The 22473-nt window shown below is 32.5% G+C and overlaps 1 protein-coding gene across 1 annotated transcript in view; it reads right to left on the bottom strand.

The window, feature by feature from the left end:
• The window catches only part of LOC127712905 (uncharacterized), a 77474-nt gene that overhangs the window by 12523 nt on the left and 42478 nt on the right, over positions 1 to 22473 (bottom strand). Inside the window, exons 2-3 of the mRNA XM_052219501.1 lie at positions 4181 to 4443; positions 835 to 1288 (exon numbers count right to left, since the gene is read on the bottom strand). Of these exons, the coding sequence (XP_052075461.1) occupies positions 835 to 1288; positions 4181 to 4443 (717 nt within the window). The remainder of the gene's footprint in view (positions 1 to 834; positions 1289 to 4180; positions 4444 to 22473) is intronic.

Raw genomic sequence — 22473 nt, 5'->3', positions numbered from 1 at the left:
GTGAAAATTGATTTTCACCTATATTTTGGGGGCAATATTCCCATATGGTCTTCAGATTTTTCTGAAATTTTTCAGGTAGATAGAAGATGCTATTTTGAGGATTTTTGCAGTTTCAAAAAAGGTTTTCAACCTAGCTTATATATTTTTCTTCGAAACAATGGCTCAGACATACCAAACAGTTAAAAATCATCAATTCAGGGGCAACAACTGCAAAACAAAACAGGAAGACAGTTTTTGTAAAATGTTTAGGGTTGATACAGTTTGTAATGCTCACCATTTTTACCCTGTCAGTTTTTCTCAACTGGCTCTTGTTTTCAAGATATTAGTCAAAAACTCTAGTTTGACTCCTATGTTATATTTGTAGCTATGTTGATTGTACAGACTGGATGACAATAAAACCTTATAGTTGACATCCTATATTTGAACAGACAGACTTTGGTTTCAATCAATTGTACAGTTTTAGAGAAGATTTTTAAGAAAAATTAGTGTGATGAAAGACTCAAGATAAAACAAAAGTTGCATTTTACGTTCCATTCTTACTAATGACAGCCATGTTGGTTTGTAGAGAGGATCATCAGACACAATTTTTGAACTAAATGTGACGATTTTCACAAAGTTTGGTTCCATCTGTCCCATTGTAACTTTTAGAGAAGTACGTTTTAAACTTCAACTGACAACAGACGACCACGACTGACACCAAATGACAAGAATAGCACTCAGGTGAGAAAAAAAATACAAGAAATAGATTAAATTTTGGAAGTAAATAACCCTGTTTCACATCCTTAGCTACAACTCTACTTTTCTTGTCTAAATTTATATAAAACTATAAAATACCTCTGATGTTCCATGGTATTGGGTCTTTCCAAAGCTCTGTGACTTCGGTGTGTTCAGTCTGTAAAGTAATGTAAGAATCCTTTAGCTTCATTAGATTTCCTGTCACCTCTGAGTGTTCAGTCTGTAAAGTACTGTGGGAATCTTGTAACTTACTCAGATTTCCTGTCACCTCTGAGTGTTCAGTCTGTAAAGTAATTTGGGAAACTTGTAACTTTTTCATATTTTCTGTGACTTCCGTGTATTCAGTCTGTAAAGTATTGTGGGAATCTTGTAATTTCCTCAGATTTTCTGTCACTTCTGAGTGGTCTGTATCCACTGTTTGTCTAAGTTCTTTTAACCGATCCTGTAATTGTTTGATTTCCAGCATAATTTCCCGATTTGACTGATCTAAGATCTTCACCTTTAACTCTTGGCACTCTTGATTCATTTGCTGACCATCCAATCGACTTACAGCCTACAAAAGATATTTGGAAAAAAATAATTTTAATTCAAACCTCCATCTTAGTCTAATCAAAAGGACTTGACATATTGGTAACTTTACCATCTGTTTTGATTATTCTATGTAGCTAGTTACGTAATGTAATGCAATAACTCCAAATCATGTTGTCAAATGTTTACAGTTTACACTTTTAACCTAGCTTCTATATTTTTGAAAGTAGCAGCACACACTGTGAATATTGAAAACTAAGAATCTAAGGAGCATGTTACGCTCACCTTGGTCTATATAAATTTTAAATAATGGAGTCCACACTCTTCAATATCGTAGACTAGAATATTATTCATGACACAAAGTTTGGTTTATCTCGCATTGCTATTATTTTTTTCTGTTTACAGTTCCTCTTTGCCTTCTTTAGATTTTGCCCAAAGCACAAAAAAGGCTAAAAATAAATTTTTAGGGCAATAACTCTTATTAAGAGTTTACTAACGAGTTTAACAGAATTTGACTAATCTGAAGACATCGTCTTGCTGGTCATTTTTGCTGTTTACAGTAACTGTCTTTTATCATGTTATAGTTTTCAAGATAATAGGTAAAAACACAAAATTTTGGTAAAATTTGTCATTAAGAATAAAGAGTAAAAACTCAACTAAGGTTTTGACCATTTGTAGATCGTGTCTTGCTCATCGTTTTTGCTATTTCAAGTTTCTCTTTATCTGTTATAGTTTTTAAAATTATAGGCAAACACGAAAAAAATGGTAGAATTTGACTTTTAGGGCAAAAAGTCTAATTTATAAGATGTCGTCTGACAGTTTTTGGTGTTTATGTACATTAGGTAGATCTCAATATTTTTCCCACTTTTAAATGTACTCTATTAATAGCGGTTTCTAAGATAATAGAAAAACCTTGCATTTTACCCCTATGTTCTATTATTAGCCATGTCGGCAATGTTAATTGGCAGGTGGTGAAATCGGTCATATTTTTAAAACTGAATACCCTTATGGTTTCATTTTGGCCAAGTTTGATTATGGATACGGTATTGGTTTTCTCATTGTAGAAGGCCGCACAGTGATATATATTTGCTTTTTTCTTCATCATTTCAACCCTGGTGAATAGTTGTTTAATTTGCAATCATACCACATCACCTTATATATAAAGATAAATATTTCTGTTGTCAGTTTTTTTCCATTATTGCTATCTATATTGGAGATATGATCCAAAACTGTAGTTTGACTGGTTTGTCATTTTTTAGCCACAGTGGCCATGTTGGTTGATCAAGCTTTATATTGTTGCTCTCTTTCTCTTGATAGTTTTTGGAAAAAAGCTAGAGGCTCTTACGAGCATGTGTTTGTTACCGAGATCTTTGAGCATGTTTAACAAAAATACTTTTAGTGTATTGCTGATAATTTTGTCTGTTTACATTTATTCTCTATTTTGTTTAGTGTTGCAAAAAAAAAACGGTAAAAATTATCAATAAAGGCAATCGCTCTTCTAAAGAGTAGGCTAACAACTTCAAATTTTTTTTTAACTTATTTGTAGATCTGGTCATGCTGATCATTTAAGTTAATTGTCAAGATATTAGTCAAAAACGTAAAATATTTGCATGAATAGTCATTAATGAACAGGTACTCCTTAAATAAGTCGACTGATGATTTTTGGCTATCAAGTTAACATGTACATCAAGTCTTGCTGATCATTGTTTGCCAATTCAAGTTTGTATCTATCTATTATGGTTTTTTAGATATAAGGCAAAAACACAAAATGTGATAAAATTATTATAAAAGGACAATAACTCTAATAAGGGGTCGTCAGACGATTTCAAGATTAAAACTTATTTGTAGATCTTGACCTACTGATCAATTTTTCCAATTAAGATTTCTACCAATCTATAACTTTTTTAAGATATTAGGCAAAAACGAAAACAAACTGAAGAAATCTTCGTAAACGGGCATTTACTCCAATAAGGAGTCGTCTTACGATTTGTAGCTCTTGTCTTGTTGATCAATATGGGTATATAAAATTTCTCTTAATCTATTACAGTTTTGCAGATATTAGGCAAACATGAAAAAATCATAAAAATTCACCATTTTTGGCATTAACTCCTATAAAAAATCGACAGTAAAAATACAATATGTAGATGACATCATTCTGAACATTTTTCCCCTGACCGACTTTCTTTATTCGTATTTGTATTTAAGATAATAGAACAGACTTGCATTTTACCCCTTTTTTCTATTTGTAGCCATGTCGGTCATGTTGGTTGGCAGACGGGGTCATCGGACACATCTTTTAAACTAGATACCTTAAAGATGTTCGGTTAAATTTAGCCCAGCAGTTTCATAGGAAAAGATTTTTGTACAAATGACAACGACGGGACTGAACGAGGACGGACGACGACGACAGACTAAGGACGCCAATGACAGCTTTAAGGACAGGTGACCTAAGCATCAAATGGGTAAAGACAGATATTCAGGGGTTAAATTACTCCAATATAGGAGTCAGTTCACAATTTTTCTACCCTGTACTTCAAGTATACGTATTTATGATAACCTTGTCCCAAAGACACCAGCTTAATCAGATGTCAACAAATAAAAGTTGCAGTTTACTTAAGTGTTGGTATCAATTTAGTGATATATAATTAAAATTTTCTCTAATGAATTTCACGCACACCTATAATGTTATATGTTATAACATTTGAAGGCACTTGTGCATGAGAAAGGGAAAGCTCATACGCTGCATGCCTATGTCTTGCTCATTGAAAATTGTAAGTAAAAAAACAAATACATGTTGGATCAAGCATTTTGAAAAAAAGGAGGTACAAATTTATATATTCACTTAGGGCAGATTCCCTGGGCCCTCATAACTTGTCAATGATATGTACAAAAAAACTGATACTTATGTAACACTTACATCAGATATATTACTCCATGCTATATTGAAATCAACAGTGGTCATTTTGTTACTATCAGGATGAGCTAACATATTCCTGTACCATTTAATCCTTGCTAGATCAGCTCCTGGAGTTTTTTCCGCTGTTCCTGGTAGTCTGTTATATCCATTAATTGGCTGAGTAGCAGATGTCAAGTTTCTTATCAAGCAAATCATCAATGTTATATCAAAATTTGTAGAAACTGGTACACCTATAACATCAAAGGGCTTATAATTAAGTCCAACTGTAAAATCAAAAGTATTAGAATCAGGTACACTTGTAACATCAAAAGTATTAGAATTAGGTAATAATATTTGTTAGCATAAGTAATATTGCAAACAAAAATTTTGAACCTTATATCTGTAACTTGAACATTTAACTAAATTACTCAACTGGCTGTCAAAATCTTCCTTCAAACAATCAAACAGGCGCTGTTTAATTAGCAAGTAAATAGAACTAGAGAACTAACTATCTAAAACTGAACCTTGATTATACCAAATATCACGTAAACATATACTAAGCAACTTATTTTTAATTAAAGACAACCAATTTGTCTTATTAATTGGACATTTTGTAAATACTCATATAAAAAACAGTAACAGTTTGTGGTACATAACAGATTAAACCAGTATAGGAATGGAATCAGCTTCCTGTTGTACTCGTTCAAACACCATCAGTTTATAGTTTTAGGGAACAGCTCACTCCTGCTGTTCTCTGCACTATTGTTGAATAGCATTAATTAAGAATGTATTTTATTTTAATCACAAATTTGTTATTTTCATTGCACTAAATAATTATTTTCTATTTAATCTTGGGTACTTTGTTTTAAATAGACCAGGCATACAACAGTATGTTATCATTAGATGTCGATGGTTTATTTTGTAAAACCAATGAAAAAGATGAAGAAAAAACAGTTTCATCAGCAGAATTCATTGCTAGATATCAATCACACTCACACTCTATTTTGAACAGGTTCAACTTAGATTTATTGCTTTTTGGGTTGCTGTGGCCATATAAACATACCATTTCTTGGAAACAAAAGATTCCATTGAGCCTGGTACAAAAACCCCTTTGCTTTCAAGTCATAAAGAGTGTTGTAGTGTGTATTCAGCGTTGAAGGTAGATGAGTAGGTGGGAATTCTCTGTCAAAATAAGTACGGACTGCTCTTGGTGACACTCCTTTTAATAACAAAGCTAATCGTACATAATTCTCTTCTTCTTCCAAGAGGGGTGCCATCATTCTACTAATCTTTCTATTTACAATTGAAACCTATGCCATTCTTAATTCATGGTCCATGACATCCTGAAAAATACAAAATGATTATTAATAAGAAGATGCGGTATGAGTACCAATGAGACAACTGTCCATTTTGGAAGTCACAATGTATAAAAAGTTAACAATTATAGGTCAAAGTACGGCCTTCAACCAGAAGCTATGACTCAAACCGAACAGCAAGCTATGAAGGGTCCCAAAATGACTAGTGTATAACATTTCAAATAGGAAAAACCAACGGTCTAATCTACATAAAAACGAGAAACTAGAAATACTTATGAATCACACCAACAAACGACAACCACTAATCATAAGGCTCCTGACTTAGGACAGGTACATTACAATGTAGCGGGTTTAAACGTTTTAACAGGCACCAACCTTCATCCTAACATGAGGCAGTAGTGAAATAGTACAAAATAAAATGACACACTGTTAAAAATCAGTTGAAATGGTTTAACTCGATGTAAAAGACATTTAACAAAAACAGGTAATCATACACTGAACGAATAAGTTTAATCTATGACACAATTTAAACACAAAATTAAAACGTAGATGCCTATATAACATAGACGTTACAGATGGTTATAAAAAGATGTAGGAACAGTGTCAAAAAGACAACTCTTACCTGTCACAAAATGGTGTTAAATAAAACAATGTACACAGGTACATTTAAAATATAACAACTTTGTTGTTAGGAGTACCGACGTAAACGTTTTTTACAAAATTAATATTTTGTTTACAGAAGTACGGAAGTGAAAATTTATCGTCATACTAAATACTTACCAAAGGTGGTACATATTAAAAATATTTAGACGAGATATAACAAAAAATAAGTAAATATTGAATTACAGAAATGAATTAAAAAAAGTTAAATCACAAAAATACTGAACTCCGACGAAAATTCAAAACGGAAAGTTCCTAATCAAATGGCAAAATCAAAAGCTCAAAAAATCTAACGAATGGATAACAACGATCATATTCCTGACTTGGTACAGGTATTTCCTTATGTAGAAAAATGATGGATTGAACCTGGTTTTATAGCTAGCTAAACCTCTCACTTGTATGATAGTCGCATCAAATTCCATTATATTGACAACGATGCATGAACAAAACAAACAGACATAATATGTAAAAATGTCAAAAATAGGTACACAGCAGTCAACATTGTATTATAATCTTAATCACTGTTAAACAAAGAAGCACACAAAGGAAAATTGTGTCATCAGGTCAAATTAACATGAAAATACGATTTGAGAGTACTCGCAGTTACTGAAAGCTAGTTAAAAGCCAAAAACAATTCAAATATAGAATCATGCATCAAAGACTAGAATCATTTAAAACACATCTGAGGGATTTAGTGTTTAAACGCCAGTGACCGTAAAAGAAGACAGGACTTGTGGAATGTAAAATCGACAGGCTGTAGGATCAGTAGGATTTAACCTAATAATAAATATGTAGCATGTTATATATAGATAAAGCAATCTCTAAATAGAAAATAAACGTGGATGTGTATTTATACATCACAAAACCCAGTCGAAAAGATACAAATTTAAATATGTTTTAATTGGTTTATAACAAAATCGATGTTCGTGCCAATGTAAACAGTATTCAATGATCTTATCACAACATTAATAAGATAACCTTTACAAATAAGTTTGTTTAAAGGTCCAATCAGTTAACACGGATCACATATTGATTTCCGTGCTTTTAGTAAAATATTACCGTAAAATTTAGGATGTGAAATACAGGTACAGCCACATTTACTAATCATATCTTTGTATCTATTAAATAATTTAGTAAATGATTTAAGTAACTTATGGTAACGAGATCACTGATTTAATCATTTACGAGTGATGCATACTGATCTATACATGATATTTCAAAATAGCGAAACCTTAAGCATCGACAGAATAATAAGGTACATTTCCTTATTTTGAATATTGATTAGACTATTTCGCTCCTGTTGTATTAATGTACGTAGTGGCATGATTATTTTTCGTGTTCATATCATATATTGAACAGTCTTGCTTGGATTTGAGACAACTTTCTACTAGAGTCCAAATGACATGAATTTTAGTAACTATAGGTCACCATATATTGTACATGTATAAACAAAATCCATAAGGTGTTGTCAGTTTAGAGATATAAAAGTCCTAAACATGACAAAATATGAAAGAATTAAAAAAACAAAACCCATGATTGATAACAAAACAACACAAACCAAATGAAACAGACAGCAACCAACAGCAATCACTGAACTACTGACATAGAACTTGCAACACAAATATGGCGGAGTATAGCATTAAGTTTGTGAGTGTTCATCCCTTCCCCTTTTATATGACAATTGTGTTACTGCACAACATAAGAAAATATTGTAAAAAATCGAAAACTGACAACGCCATGTCTAAAAAAGAAATAGACAAACAGACAAACAATACAATTCCCTTTCAGATAAAACCCAGTTCAATATAACATTATGCTTGAGGTGATCAGCTATTGAATTTTTAAAAAGTTTTGTTGCATATTTGAATTATTTATTATTCGCCTTTTAGATATATGAAGTAATATCGTCATCAAATATAAATATATTACCGCCGCGGTGGGCTCATTGTAGAGTGTTTGACAGGAGTTGAAGAAGTCGTGGGTTCAAACTCCAGCCGGGGCTAACAAATCTTTGAAATTGAGAATTGTTACTTCTCGGCTAAACAAGCGTCATAAGGGAGTTAAGTGCAAAGACTGGTCAGCTTGGTTCAAACTACTGTGTCCGGGAAGACTGACACGATACATTATACCAGACAATTTCCTTGTAAAATAGCACCTCAAAAGTGTGTGTCTTATACAACATGAACAAAAAGTAAAATCACGACAATACTGAACTCCGAGGAAAATTCAAAAAGGAAAGTCCCTAATCAAATGGCAAAATCAAAAGCTCAAACACATCAAACGAATGGATAACAACTGTCATATTCTTGACTGGTACAAGCATTTTCTTATGTAGAAAATGGTGAATTAAACCTGGTTGATTTTTAACAATGCAGAGTTAATATTCCGCATGATATTACATTAACATGTTTTCATCCCGAATGCGCATTTAATTTTTCACTTGACACTAAACAGTCATCCATCATATCGACTAAAGATAATTATTCGTACTTCTAGTTTTTTTTGTGGTCAGGAATTTCAGAGTACAGCTTGATATGAATATAGTGGTTGAATCCTGAACAGTTGTGGCAGGTTTTGACATTACATTCAAGCTTAATACAGCCTTGAATTTGGACTGTGATTAAATATTTGACACACCATAGGTTTTTGATACAGAATGAATGTGGTCTGTGAATATGAAACTGAAAAATTTGAAATTGGACTTTTACCTATTATGGCCCAATATCCAAATTTACATATACAGTTTGATACAGCATATCCTAGTAAACCAAGATTTTTTTCAGTATAAACTGATTTGTTTAAGAGGTTCGCTACATCAAATATATATATATATATATAAAGCATTCTGAAAATTAATTTATACAGAACAACAAACAAACCTAACACAAAGTTCTTCAAAACATTAAAAGAAATATCTAATAATGGAGAGTAAATTTAGAACTACTTATATACATAATTTCTAAAATTCGAAGGTGATGCTACATTTGTTTATCTATTCTTGACTATGAATCTACTAACAATTTCTATTAATTGTGCAATACAGCTCTTAATTTGGATTGTGATTGAATATTCTTTCACATAGCATAGTTTTCTGACACACAATGAATGATGTATATAAACTTAAAATTTTGAAACTGAACATTTACGTATTATGGTCCAATAACAAAAATCTAAATACAAGGTTAGATTCAGCATACCATAGAACCCCAAGATTTCATTTTTTGATGAAATCAAACAAAGTTTTATTTTGGACCCTTTTGACCTCAATGTGGACCAATTTGATGATAGACCCTTTTTCCCGACACAGTTAGGAAAATAACATCCAAAATCAATTCCAATCTTCCTTTTGAGGTATGAAACCTTGTGGTACAATTTTTAAAACAAAATAAAATAAACTGTTACATGTGTTAACACAGAGATATGTTTTGTCTTTTTGTTATTTTGGTAGCAAAAAAAAAATTGAGATTGATTTAACAATACTTAAACACGTAAATTAAGCAAAATGTCTTAAGTCAATGTGCCATGACTGAGGGTACAGGGCCAAACAATCCCCACGGAAATGAGATGTGCCTATTTTCTAATACAACGTTAATTTAAACTGCATAACAATTAACATTGACCTATCACTTACTGTTCACCATAAACTGACCTAATCACAAACTAATACATGTAAACTTTGCAAAAGTTTCAGTCAATAGACCATGACTGATGGAAGGGGACAAATAATCTCCATTGAAATGAACTGTACCAATGTTAATACAACTGCATACCAAAAAAGCTTTGACTTAACACTTGTTGTTCCCCATACACTGACATAATCACAAACATGTTAACTTAGCAAAAGTCTCAAAGTTAATAAATTATGACTGAGTGTGAAAAGTCAGGTAATTTGCATAAAAATGAGATGTGGCAATGCTAAAACAATTGAATACCAAATATCATTGACCTACCATAAGTGGTTCCCCATAAACTTATATGGTCACAAACTATTGCAATAACTGTACTTGAATTTTTACTAGCTAACATTTTTGTTCGCTATGCAGATTCCGTATATCGTCAAGTTATCTGAATTCCAGTCGTAACTACTTATTGCAAAACTGTTTCTGTATTGTTACGATTACAATTTATCCGCGTATACTCATCGAAGCAACATCTGATACAAAAATTAAATATCACATTTAGATATTTGGATGATATATTGGCCCTGAATAATGACGACTTCAGTATTTACGTACATTTAAGAGATGTAACCTGCTGAACTGAATTTAAATAAAGATAATAATAACAATGAACACTGCCCTTTCCTGGGTCTTGATATCTATATAGGGAATCTTAATACCAAAATTTACGATAAGAGAGAAGATTTTTCATTTCCTACTATTGATCCTTATCCATTCCAACATGGTGACGTTCCCTTGTCACCAACTTATTGTGTTTATAAATCCCAACTGTTTTAATTGCTCGTGTATGTACTTGAAAAATTATCAGACTAGGGTTTTGATATCACAAACTTGTAAAAACATTTACTAATTTTTATCATCGGTACAAAGACATCATTCGTAAATATAAATCCCCGTGTAGACATCTTATACGTTTAGGTATTTCATATCCCATCCTTTATGGTAATACAACGCACAAAAATGTTGTCATTAACCTCAAAAGCTAACAAAACCTTTAAACAAGCTATTTCAGAAGGGATATAGTCACGATATCGTTGTGAGATCATTAAAGATGGCATTTGATGGAATTAATATTGATTCACTCATAGGGTCTTTGCATTGCAAATAAACACATCTATGTTCTTCTCATATATTTTATGATTGAAGAATTGTGCTTGCTTTTTATATGATGAGGAAGACATAATCTTTCAATTGAGTTCTGGAACTGGCATGTTCGTAACTGCTATAGTAGTCCTTTGTTAATTTATGTTAATCATTGTCATTTTGCGTGGTTTCTTCTGCTACGTATTCTAACATCGGACTCGGACTTCTTTAAATTTGATTTTTACTGTGCATACTGCTGTGTGTTTGTTTATTCTACATTGGCTTGAGGTATAAGTGAAGGGTTGAGATCTCACAAAACATAATTCTGCGCCTGTCCCAAGTCAGGAACCTCTTGCCTTGTTAGTCTTGTATGTTTTTCTTGAAAGATTTTTTGATTCATTTATATTTTTCGTAGTTTAGGTTGACAGCCATTTTCTCTGTACAAGAATACATTTTTGTTTAGGGGCCACCTAAAGCACGCTTCCGGGTGCGGGATTTTCTCGCTCTGTTGAAGACCAATTTGTGGCCTTGAACTGTTTTCTGATCTTTGGTCGAGTTGTTGTCTCTATGACACAGTCCCCAATTTCAATTTTATTAAAACATGTCAACTAAGCAAAAGTCAATTAGACCATGACTGAGGGTGTGGGGGCAAATCATCTCCATGAAAATGAGATGTGGCAATGCTAAAACAAATACATACAAAACATGCCAAATGTCATTGACATACCACTATCAATGTTTTGCTCATATAAGAACAAATCCTGTGATGATACGTCTAATTTAGTAGGTCACAATCGAGGAAAGAAGACGGGATTGTGGTAACGAAAATAAGAACATTTCTGTCGTCATTTGTCATGTCTGTGATACAGATATTCCATAACGGTTAACCTTATCGTATACATGGTATTGGCGTTCGCATCATTTACAAATGGATGATTTTAACCTCACCCTTGAAACTCTTGATTTAATAGCTTAATTGTGAGCAGCAACCCTCTATCAAGGAAATACAAGCACTGAAATATCCTATCAACTGGGAGATATATACTTAATTAATGTCATAGAATTCGGAAAAATATTAATTTCATATTATTTGTTAATATTTGACTATATTCGTAAAAAAAAGACAACTGGGAGTGTGCAACCTGCAGTTTAAAAGTGTACAAATACATGTACTTACTTTCACAAAATTGGTAATTCAGATGAAATTCATGTGTATTTAACTTCGGAGTATTACCGAAAATATAAAAGCATTTATGCATACATGTGTTTTAAACTAGATATGAACGATACCCCCCTCTGCTCTGACATATGCATGAGTATAGTTCCACATACTTTTTATTTGATAAACAGTGATGTTTAAGTACAACTTGAAATTGTTGCACTCTCTGTATGACACAAATAATGCCCCGCCTGACCATAACAAATTATAAATTGAACACTATGTATGATGATCTTTCTTTTATTTTTTTTTCTGAATCAAAATACCTGGCATATTGAAAATATTTAAAACAAAAATCAAAATCCTTTGGACAAACACATTTCTATTATGTGTACGACATGTATAAACAACATACACAATATTGAAGCCTCAGTTAAAAAACTCTAGGTGAAGATGGTCGGACAAGCCATAGCCCATTAAAACAGCTAGTACCAAAAATGACTAAGTCTAAATACCTGGCAGTTTGAGAATATTTGAAAAGAAACGGGGAATGTGTTCTTGTGACACAGATTATACTTAGTCTACCGCTAGCATATAACATTATAAAGGGACATAACTCAAACACAGTAAAATAAACGCTACCCAAATTCGTACTTGATCGGAATTTTGTGGCAACCATCATTGTGTGTAAGTTTCATAACATTGGTTGAGGCAAACTTTAGAGAACGGAAACGAATTATTCAGCATTTTTTTTCTATTTGTAAAGGGGCATAACTCTAGAACAGTAAAATTGACTCCACCAAAATTCAAACTTGCTTTGTGTTTTGCGGTAATAAGCATTTTGTATCAGGTTTATAGCATTTGGTTGAGGTAAACTCAAGTAAGAGAAGGGAAACAAAACAATTCAGTAATTTTTCCATTTGTAAAGGGTTATAACCTTTGTGTATAAGTTTCAAAACAAATTATTGAGGCAAAGTAAAGTTAATGATATTTACCAATTTCGGGAGCTTCGGAAGAACGACAGACGGTCGGATGGACGGACGGACTGACGAACTTACAGACGGACATGGTTTCAACTTAATGCCTCCTCCGCTACGGTAGGTTAGTTAGTTATTTAATCATCAGAACAGTGGTCAGTTAGAGTGGTCAGTTAAAAACAGATTATTCAATCATCAAAACAGCGGTCAGTTAGATAGAGATTATTAAATCATCAATAGTGGCCAGTTAGAGTTGTCAGTATGAAAGAGATTAGTCTTCGTCAGTTGGAAAGAGATTATTCAATCATCGAATCTGATCAGTTAGTATGGTTAGATTGGTCAGTTCGAAAATATATTTGTAAAGCACATAAAGATAAAAGTGACCCACTCAATTTCAACCTTGGTCAGCAGTTTGTAGTAATAAGCATTGTGTATAAGTTTTAAAACATTTGATTGAAACAAACGTAAGTTAGAGAACGGAAACCAATTTCGGGAAGTACTGACAGACACGGGTAAAACTCAAAATCAAAATGTTAAGGCCATGAACACCTCTTTTTTGTGTACAAGCATCCCACAAAATATTAAAGCTGAAGCTCAAAAACTATGCGTCTTTATCCAGAACAACAAACTGACGACCAAACAGATGGACAGACAGGGGTAAATTAATATGCCCTTCGACATTTTGTCATGGGGGCATAACATTTTTTTTGCATTAATTTTGTAAATATTTCATAAAATATTTAATTTGTTACTAATTATGTTTTTATGTGTTTATCAAAATATAATCGATATAAAACTGTTCAGTGATATTGTTTACAAAAATAAACATGGACTGTTCAATCATCAAAAAAGATAATTCAGTCCTTAAATTTGAAAAGGGTAGCATTCATTTACAATAGAAATTGTTTTGACATTAGTTAAAGTCATACGAAACTTCAAATTTAAAAAAAAAGTTGATTATGTTTTAACCACACTGAAACTACCAGAAAATATACAGAAGATGATATTATCAAAATGCTGGACTTTTTGATCGATATTATGTGTGTTGATTTTGGAGGATTGATATTTCAACAGACAGTCGGTTTTCCAATGGGTACTAATTGTGCACCCCTACTGGCCGATTTGTTTTTGTACTCGTATGAATTAGAATTCATTCAGAACCTTCTAAAAGACAAAAAAAAAACACCTTGCGAAATTCTTTAATTTTACTTTCAGATACATTGATGATGTCCTATCACTGAATAACCCATATTTCAGCCAATACTCACATCTCATATATCCCAGTGAACTTGAAATTAAGGATACTACTGATACTAGAAGGACTGCTTCAAACCTTGATCTTTTCCTCAATATTGACACAGGTGGACGACTTCACACTAAAATCTATGACAAACGGGACGATTTCAACTTCCCAATTATCAATTTCCCATTTCTCAGCAGCAACAAACTCTCTGCCCCTTCGTATGGTGTTTATATATCTCAGTTGATACGTTATGCTCGTGCATGTTCACGTTATACGGACTTCATATACAGGAGTGTGCTCCTTACACAGAAACTGCTCCAACAAAGTTATGAGGAGGAAAGATTACAAATGACACTCCGTAATTTTATGGACACCATTACGAATTGGTTAATCCATACGATGTGTCTTTGTCTAAACTAACTAAGGACATTTTTACCACGTCTTAGATTGTGGTTTACCATGACGTCGTCTGGTCTTTTAAGTATCGAACGTGACCTATTGCCGATTGTGACTGTTTTGCTGAGTGTGAATTCGCATTGCTATAAGACGTATCACGGTATTTTGTTATCCAACATTCATGTATTTAGTTTTGATGTTGTATTTGTTATACTGATCGGATATTGTTAATTATCTTATCGTTTGTAGTTGTAATTATAACTTTTTTATTTTCTATTCGTGTGTGAAGTTAAAGATAATTAATCACGCCGTTCTTTTAACATATTTAAGTTTGGGGCAACTAAACTTATACGATGTATTTGGCTTACAGTTTGATTTAGAAGAAATACCGACATAGCTAGATAATACAATTAATTATCCAATTACTAACACAATTATATTATAATAGTATTGTTATTTTTATTGTTATTAAATACATTAATTATCATTATTGAAAACCTAATCTTGAACTATTTCCTATTTTTTGAATTTTTTTAGAAATTTACGTGTGACGTCACTTCTGTGCGTCGATCATACAATGCGTGGCTGACCTAGGTTGTTTTACGTGTTCGTTTTTATTCTGTGTTGACATGTATATTAATTATATGGTCATTTCTATGAATTAACTGTTTGCAAAATTATGAATTATTCTAAATACTAAGGAATTTCTTATCCCAGGCTGATAACCTTAGCCGTATTTGGCACAACTATTTGGAATTTTGGGGCATCAATGCTCCTCATCTTTGTTTGGCTTTCTTTACTAGTTTGACATGAGTGCACTGGTTAGTCTTATGTAGACGAAACACGCGTCTGGCGTATTAAATTATAAGCCTGGTACCTTTAATAACTATTAGCATGTCGTAATGTTCTATTGTATTGTTAATTTGTGTATTTCTCTATCCTGAAAGTTTTTCCATTTATTTGTATTGTAGTCCTGTCATGTGATGTTGTCACTTTAGTGTTATATTTAACATTGCCATGAAAGCTGGAGGTTTGGCTAGCCACAAAACCAGGTTCAACCCACCATTTTTTTCTTAAAATGTCCTGTACCAAGTCAGAAAAATGGCAATTGTTATCTTATAGTTCTTTTCTGTGTGTGTTGCATTGTCGTTTGTTTATTTGTTGCACTTTAGTATTTCTGTTGTTTCGTTGTTTTCCTCTTATATTTGATGTGTTTCCCTCAGTTTTAGTTTGTAACCCGGATTTGTTTTCTCTCAATCGATTTATGACTTTTGAACATCGGTATATACTACTGTTGCCTTTATTTATAAACTTAAATGGGTAAGTTACAGTACTATAAAACAAGTGAATGCCACTATACTACTACTGAATTATTGTCTTCACGTACACCAATTTGCTGATATTTTCCAGTTTGCAGTGACCTTAACTACGAGAAATCTTGTTAGAATGTCGGACACCGCACAACTCAAGTGCGAGGGCAAAACAGTGGTGAAAGGATTTAAACAAACGTGCACTAGAAGGTAAATAGATATTTAAAGAACAGATTGAGTTCATCAAATCATTTAACAACTGTTAATCTAATAAAAGATTCAAATAACAAATGGGAACGCATGGACAATATAAAATAAAAGCACCATGGCGCTATAAACACACTTATGTTTTACATGTTCCATATGCGCTATGTTGCATTGGAAGCAACTAGTGAAAATAAATGAGACATTAAAAAAATAATCATAATTCCCCGTTCTCCTACTAGAATATCAAATGAGTTCCCACTAATTTGTATGTAGGCCTAACTGCGAGTACTCTCTGATATGTATTTAGTGTCTTCTGTCTATGTTGGGATCTGTAAGTACCCTGCAACGTCCACTCTGTGCTTTTGTTGGATGTATTTCTGCTTTGTATCTTTGTATCCTTCTGATGAGTAAAGGTCTTTCAACTGATTTTATAGTTTGTTCTTATGTTGTACTGTTACAACACTGTTCCATGAGGTTAGGGGGGTTGGTGCCTACAGCCTAGTAAACCTCGCCTAATTCTATATGTGAAAATAATTTACATGTCAATAATAGCCTAAAATTAAGAACAATCTGATAGAAAAACGAGTTGGAAAAGGTACCAGTTGACATGGATCCGATGACGAAGACATGTGAAATCGAAAGTAGACTTACCTTTCACAAAGTTTTGTGTTTAATGTATAGAAGCCTTGTCATCTGTTTCGGTCTTGCAAAAATAAAATTTACTATAACTGCTGCTGTTGTAAATGTTAACTGTGACTGATTACACTTTGTTAAAAAAATCTTACTTACTCAAGTTTTGATGACATGAACATGTTAATCAGAAAATTCTGCGCCCTCTAACTGCCTACTTCTTATAACTACTCTATATACTGATATCTACGTGATAATATTTAATCTTCTAATGGATAACACTATTGATTTCAGGGATAGGTAGAGATAAAAACGGGGAGGAGATAGACTAATAATACTATTAGAAAATAGAGAAACACGAAAAGAGAAAAGAAGAGGGAAGTGTTAGGACATAATAAGTAAATACTCCATCACTTAAGTATGTGTCTGTGTCAAGCAACTACTTATTTCATGTACATTTTTATGTTTTATGTTGCATGCAAAAATTAAAAACGTCTTTTACAATTTATTGATGAAATCTGTTTTTATAAGCGCAGGTCTAAGAACAAACAAAAAAATATGTGTCGGAAGGCTTTTCTGGATGCTCCCACACAAGGAACGCTCAGAGCCAACAATTTGAAAATAAAGCATGTATAAGTACCGTAAACATGGTAAACATGTTGCAGATAAGAAATGAAAAAAGGAATAAAATATTTCCTACGTTAGGGCAATGTCAATGTCTGTTCGCACATTTTGCCTATGTTTTATGGCTGGAGAATCTATTTAAGATACTGATTTAGTGTCATCAGGCCCTCAAGCTCCTCCAACAAAGCCATCATGAACGAAAGATAACAAAAGAAATGGAAAAAATGGAAGACCTTTGATAGTCATGATATTCATTCAAAAAGTCTGTAATTGAACGAATTATACATTATATTTTTCAACCGGGTAATAGGAACCAAACATATTTTACCCCGCCACATTTCATTACGAATGTCCTAATTAAGAGGCTTGTAATTTAGTGGTTGCCGTTTGGTGCTGATTTTTATATTCGTTTTTCGTATATTGACCTTTTGATGTGTTTGTTTATGTGCAAATTTGGTTTAATTGCTGTGTCATTGACGCTAACTTTACATCTCATGTTCTTATTAAACGCCCATTGTCCAATAAATAGATCACGGACGGACATGATTTTAAATTGTGTCTGTAGTGTTTGCATTAATAAATATATTTGATAAAATACAGATAAATGAGTTCAAAGCTTGTTCTATTTATACGTAATATTCTTTAATATACGTTACCTAATACATGTATCAGAATGATTGTCATGTGATGAACAAAATTTGATAAAAAAAAGTTTCTAGTTTTAAGATCTAGTTTGAATTATGAACATCACACCAAATAAATATTTGAAATTCTCTCAAATGATGATATTTGTTTCGTTGTAAACTATTTTCAAGTGTAATGCTATTTTGTTCTCTACATTTAAGCACGTTGCTGCAACGTTTTGACTTTTTTTTTCAAATAGTTTCATGCTGTCTTTCGATTTATACATGTTAAACAATCCCTTTATCATAAAGGTTCATAGTCTCGCAGTACAGTACTTAGAAAGGCAAGATAATTTTTCACGTTTAATTTAGTTGCACATGTTTTCCGTGTAATATCGTTGGTATTTCTTCTTCTCTTCGTAGGAATTTGACAAGAAGCTGATAAGCTGACACATATCCTCAAAGCCTAGATTATTCAAAAGAAAACCATAACCATATAACGAACAAAATATTTAATGTTTTGATGATGGATCTTTGATATAGATTTTCTAAATTATTCAGAACTTTTTCTTCTCGAGGCGATACAGAGCGTCTCCTTTTTACAGACACTTGTACACCCACATCCCATTTAATTAATATAAAACGACCCTTTTCCTTCCAATAAGGTGATCACGGCCAAACTGATGACTTTATATGTTACAATGTGTGTGAATTCGATACATATCTGATAACGATACTGATAAATGAGTTCTACATCTTACTTGTTCTATTTATTATTTTTCTTAACATTTAAATTTTACACAATGCATATTTATGCAGACGATTGTTGTGATTTGATGAAACAATTTTACAAAATTCTTTGGCCTAGCTTTTGGATCGATATTTTAAAAGTGTTTTGTTAAGATCAACCCAAAACTAGTTGACGTCCATTTTCAATTAATGACATTTGTTTTGCAGTGAACTATTGTTTTCTCATAATATTAAGTCTTTTCTACGGAAGAGTTGATGTGTTTCCCTCGGTTTTAGTTTGTAACCCGGATTTGTTTTCTCTTAATCGATTTATGACTTTTGAACAGCGGTATACTACTGTTGCTTTTATGAATTGTGTTTCTTATATCTGGCATTTGGGGTCCTCAATGCTCTTCAACTTCGTAATTTATTTGGCCTTTTTGAATATTTTTTATTTGTGAGTCACTAAGAATATTTTGAAGACGAAACTCACGTTCAGTGTACAGATTTTAATACTGGTATCTACATTTATGATAAGCATATTCATATGTAAATGTGTTACAAGTTCACTCTAGAGTACGATATTTTTGTTCAATGATTTTAGTTTTTGAAATGATCTCCTGTTGTCTTTCGAATTATTCAAATTAATCACTACAATTCAAAGTGTCGAATGGCAATTACTAAAAAAGGAATGATAATTTTCAGTGTCTAATTTACTTGCACATATGTTATCCGTATTTCATCGCTGAAGTTTCATATCTTCGGAGAGATTTGGCTATTAGCAGTTCTTTGATAGTTTCTCTTTATTTATTCACGACTTTGTTGCACTCTGAGCGATGAATAACTTATCATGTTTTGTGAAGACACATGTATGTTGGTTCTGATAGTAAGCTGAACTTTTTAAACATGTGGTCATGTGTGTCCTTATGGAATATAGTGACATAAAAAGTAAAATAACAAAATACCAAATACCGAGGAAAATTCAAAACAGAATGTCCCTAAGCAAATGCCAAAATCAGAAGCTCAAACACATCAAACTAATGGATAACAACGATCATATTCCTAACTTGGTACTAGGCATTTTCGTATGTACAAAATTGTGGATTAAACCTGGTTTTTTAGCTAGTACATGATATATTTGATAAAATACTGATAAACGAATTCAATACTTAATTTGTCCTTCAATACTTTTATTAATGCATGTATGCAAACAATTACGTGTTGGTTTTGATAAAAAGAAACAATCATGATGAAACATTTCATAATTGAATGCTTCTTTTTGTAAATTTTTTGGGGTGTAAAAGCGTTGACAGAAGTATATATTTTTATAAGCGCTGAAGTGCTTAATTTTAAAGATTTGCACATGAACAACGCTTCAACAACTCTATAAAATTACATGAAGCAGCATTAAAGGAAATTCATCAACGATTCAAACATTACATTGAAATAACATCACTGACACATTTTAACATTAAAATATTTCACTTCTATCTATTACTGACTACAGCTTCAAATCATAAGTAATGGCAACGATATGAATGGTGGTCACTCTGTGTAAAACAGCGCACATAATATCTCACTGGAAATCCTAATACAGTGTAACAATCTCCTTTTGTAATGTAATGCAGTTCAAGATTCATTCCTCCAAGAGTACGTACCTGATGCATCAACTACTCCTCTATCTGTTTTCTACTTTGAATGTCCCAATTTTGGTTTACCTCTATTATTTGAAATTTGATATTTTCAATTGATGTCCTGTTCTTCAGAGGTGTCTTGTGATTGCGCAATTTCTTTCTCTGATATTAAATGACCAGTGATTATTAAGTCGGATGTTGAATGTAGTTACTGTTTCGCCAGGATATTGCCACTTGCACGTACCACAAGAAAGAATATAAATACTATTTTCCGTTTTACAATTAGATGTTAATACAAACTTGTTGTATCGCTGCTTTGTTACCGTGTCTGGTGAGTTTTCAGTATCGGCGACATTACAGCACTCACAATTGCTTCTTCAGCATTGTTTCAGAGCTCTCTTGTTGTTTTACTTAAAATGTAACTAATAAAATTGGGAATGGAAGTAGGGAATATGTCAATCAACCCGACCAAAGAGCAGAAAACAGCCGAAGGCCGCAAACGAGTCTTTAACACAGCATGAACTAAATTTAAAAAACATACAAGACTAGCAAAGGCCAGAGTCTCCTGACTTGACACAGCCGCGAAAATGCGGCGGGGTTAAACATGTTTTGTGATTTCTCAACCCTCCCCCTATACCTCTAGCAAATGTAGAATAAACAAACACACAGCATTACGCACAGTAAAACTCAGTTTAAAAGAAGTCCGAGTCCGATGTCAGAATAGGTAACAAAAGAAACTAAGCAAAATGACATGATACATAAACTAACAAAATTGGGTCTGCGATAAGCAATAACAGGAGGTGATGGAAAAAGTTCTTTAACGGAAAAGCCATTTTCAATAAGACACCAGTGCTTGCGGACAGTAGATCAACTATTTGTCAGATCGGGATGGAAGGTGACAACAAACGGAAATATATATTACCAGATAAATTCATTAGGTCACACTTATCCGTAGTTAAATCTAGGATACATTAATCATATATACTGTGGAAATGTCCCACTATTGAGGTATGATCTGTTTATCCTTTAAATTAGCATAAAATCAGCCCTAGTTTTAATGGGATCGATTTCCTCAATCTTTAGTTTCTTTATATTGTCGTTTCATAATCTTTCGTTTTGGTCCACGGCGTCGTCATATTCTCTTCGACAAATGTGTATTAAATTACCCCTTTGCATCTTCATTTTCTCTTTTATCGACGCCCTTCTATCTTTGGAAATGTTTCACATATTGCTTACTGTTTAAGCTAGTATCCTGTCATTGATTGATAGGTTTCTGCAACGTTACTAGTGATAATTATAAAAAAAACTTTATGAAAAATTAATAACTTGTAATATCGGTTACATAGATTTGAATGTAGTTTCAAAACAAAATGAACATGATGGGTATCTAAACACTCGACACACATAGCATGGAGGTAAATGCAAACTGTTTACTTTTCCATCTCAATGAACTAGTATATGAAATTAATTAATATAGCGTCTTGATGTAGGGAGGGGCATTTCTACATGACAATGTTGCAATAAGTATACACTGCGACGTTATCTATGGCCCCCCCAAAAAAAGAAGGAAATTAGATAGCCATCATTTGAATAACTAGGTTGTGTTATAGTAGTAATATTTAACTAAAATAATGTGCACGTGGAACCCAAGGTTAGTCTTTGCAATTATTTATGTACTGCTTCCAAAAAGTTATTTCAAAGTTACAAGAAAAATAAACGATATACCTTTTATGGAATGCATTTGAATTGCCAAGACACTTGTCACGGCTTTTTGCTAGTAATAATTGTACAACTTTATAAAATCAAAACGCATTCTGCCTTTGTTGATAAGTTAAGGAACACTTTACAAAAGACCGATTGAAAATATCACTTTCCATTGTTTCGAATATAGTATTGCAAAAGAAAACTTGTTTTTACTTAAAACGATCTGAAATTAATTCTAACTAACAACTTAAGTTCTAATTATTTTAATAAGCAATGATAAAATTAAGAATGATATGTAAAGATTATGTTTAAATGAAGTACAATTATCCATATCATAAA

The sequence above is a fragment of the Mytilus californianus genome, unplaced genomic scaffold, assembly GCF_021869535.1.
Source record: "Mytilus californianus isolate M0D057914Y unplaced genomic scaffold, xbMytCali1.0.p SCAF_8, whole genome shotgun sequence".
Taxonomy (NCBI): domain Eukaryota; kingdom Metazoa; phylum Mollusca; class Bivalvia; order Mytilida; family Mytilidae; genus Mytilus; species Mytilus californianus.
Note: the sequence above shows the minus strand (reverse complement) of the source record. Positions and strands in the feature narration are given on the sequence as shown.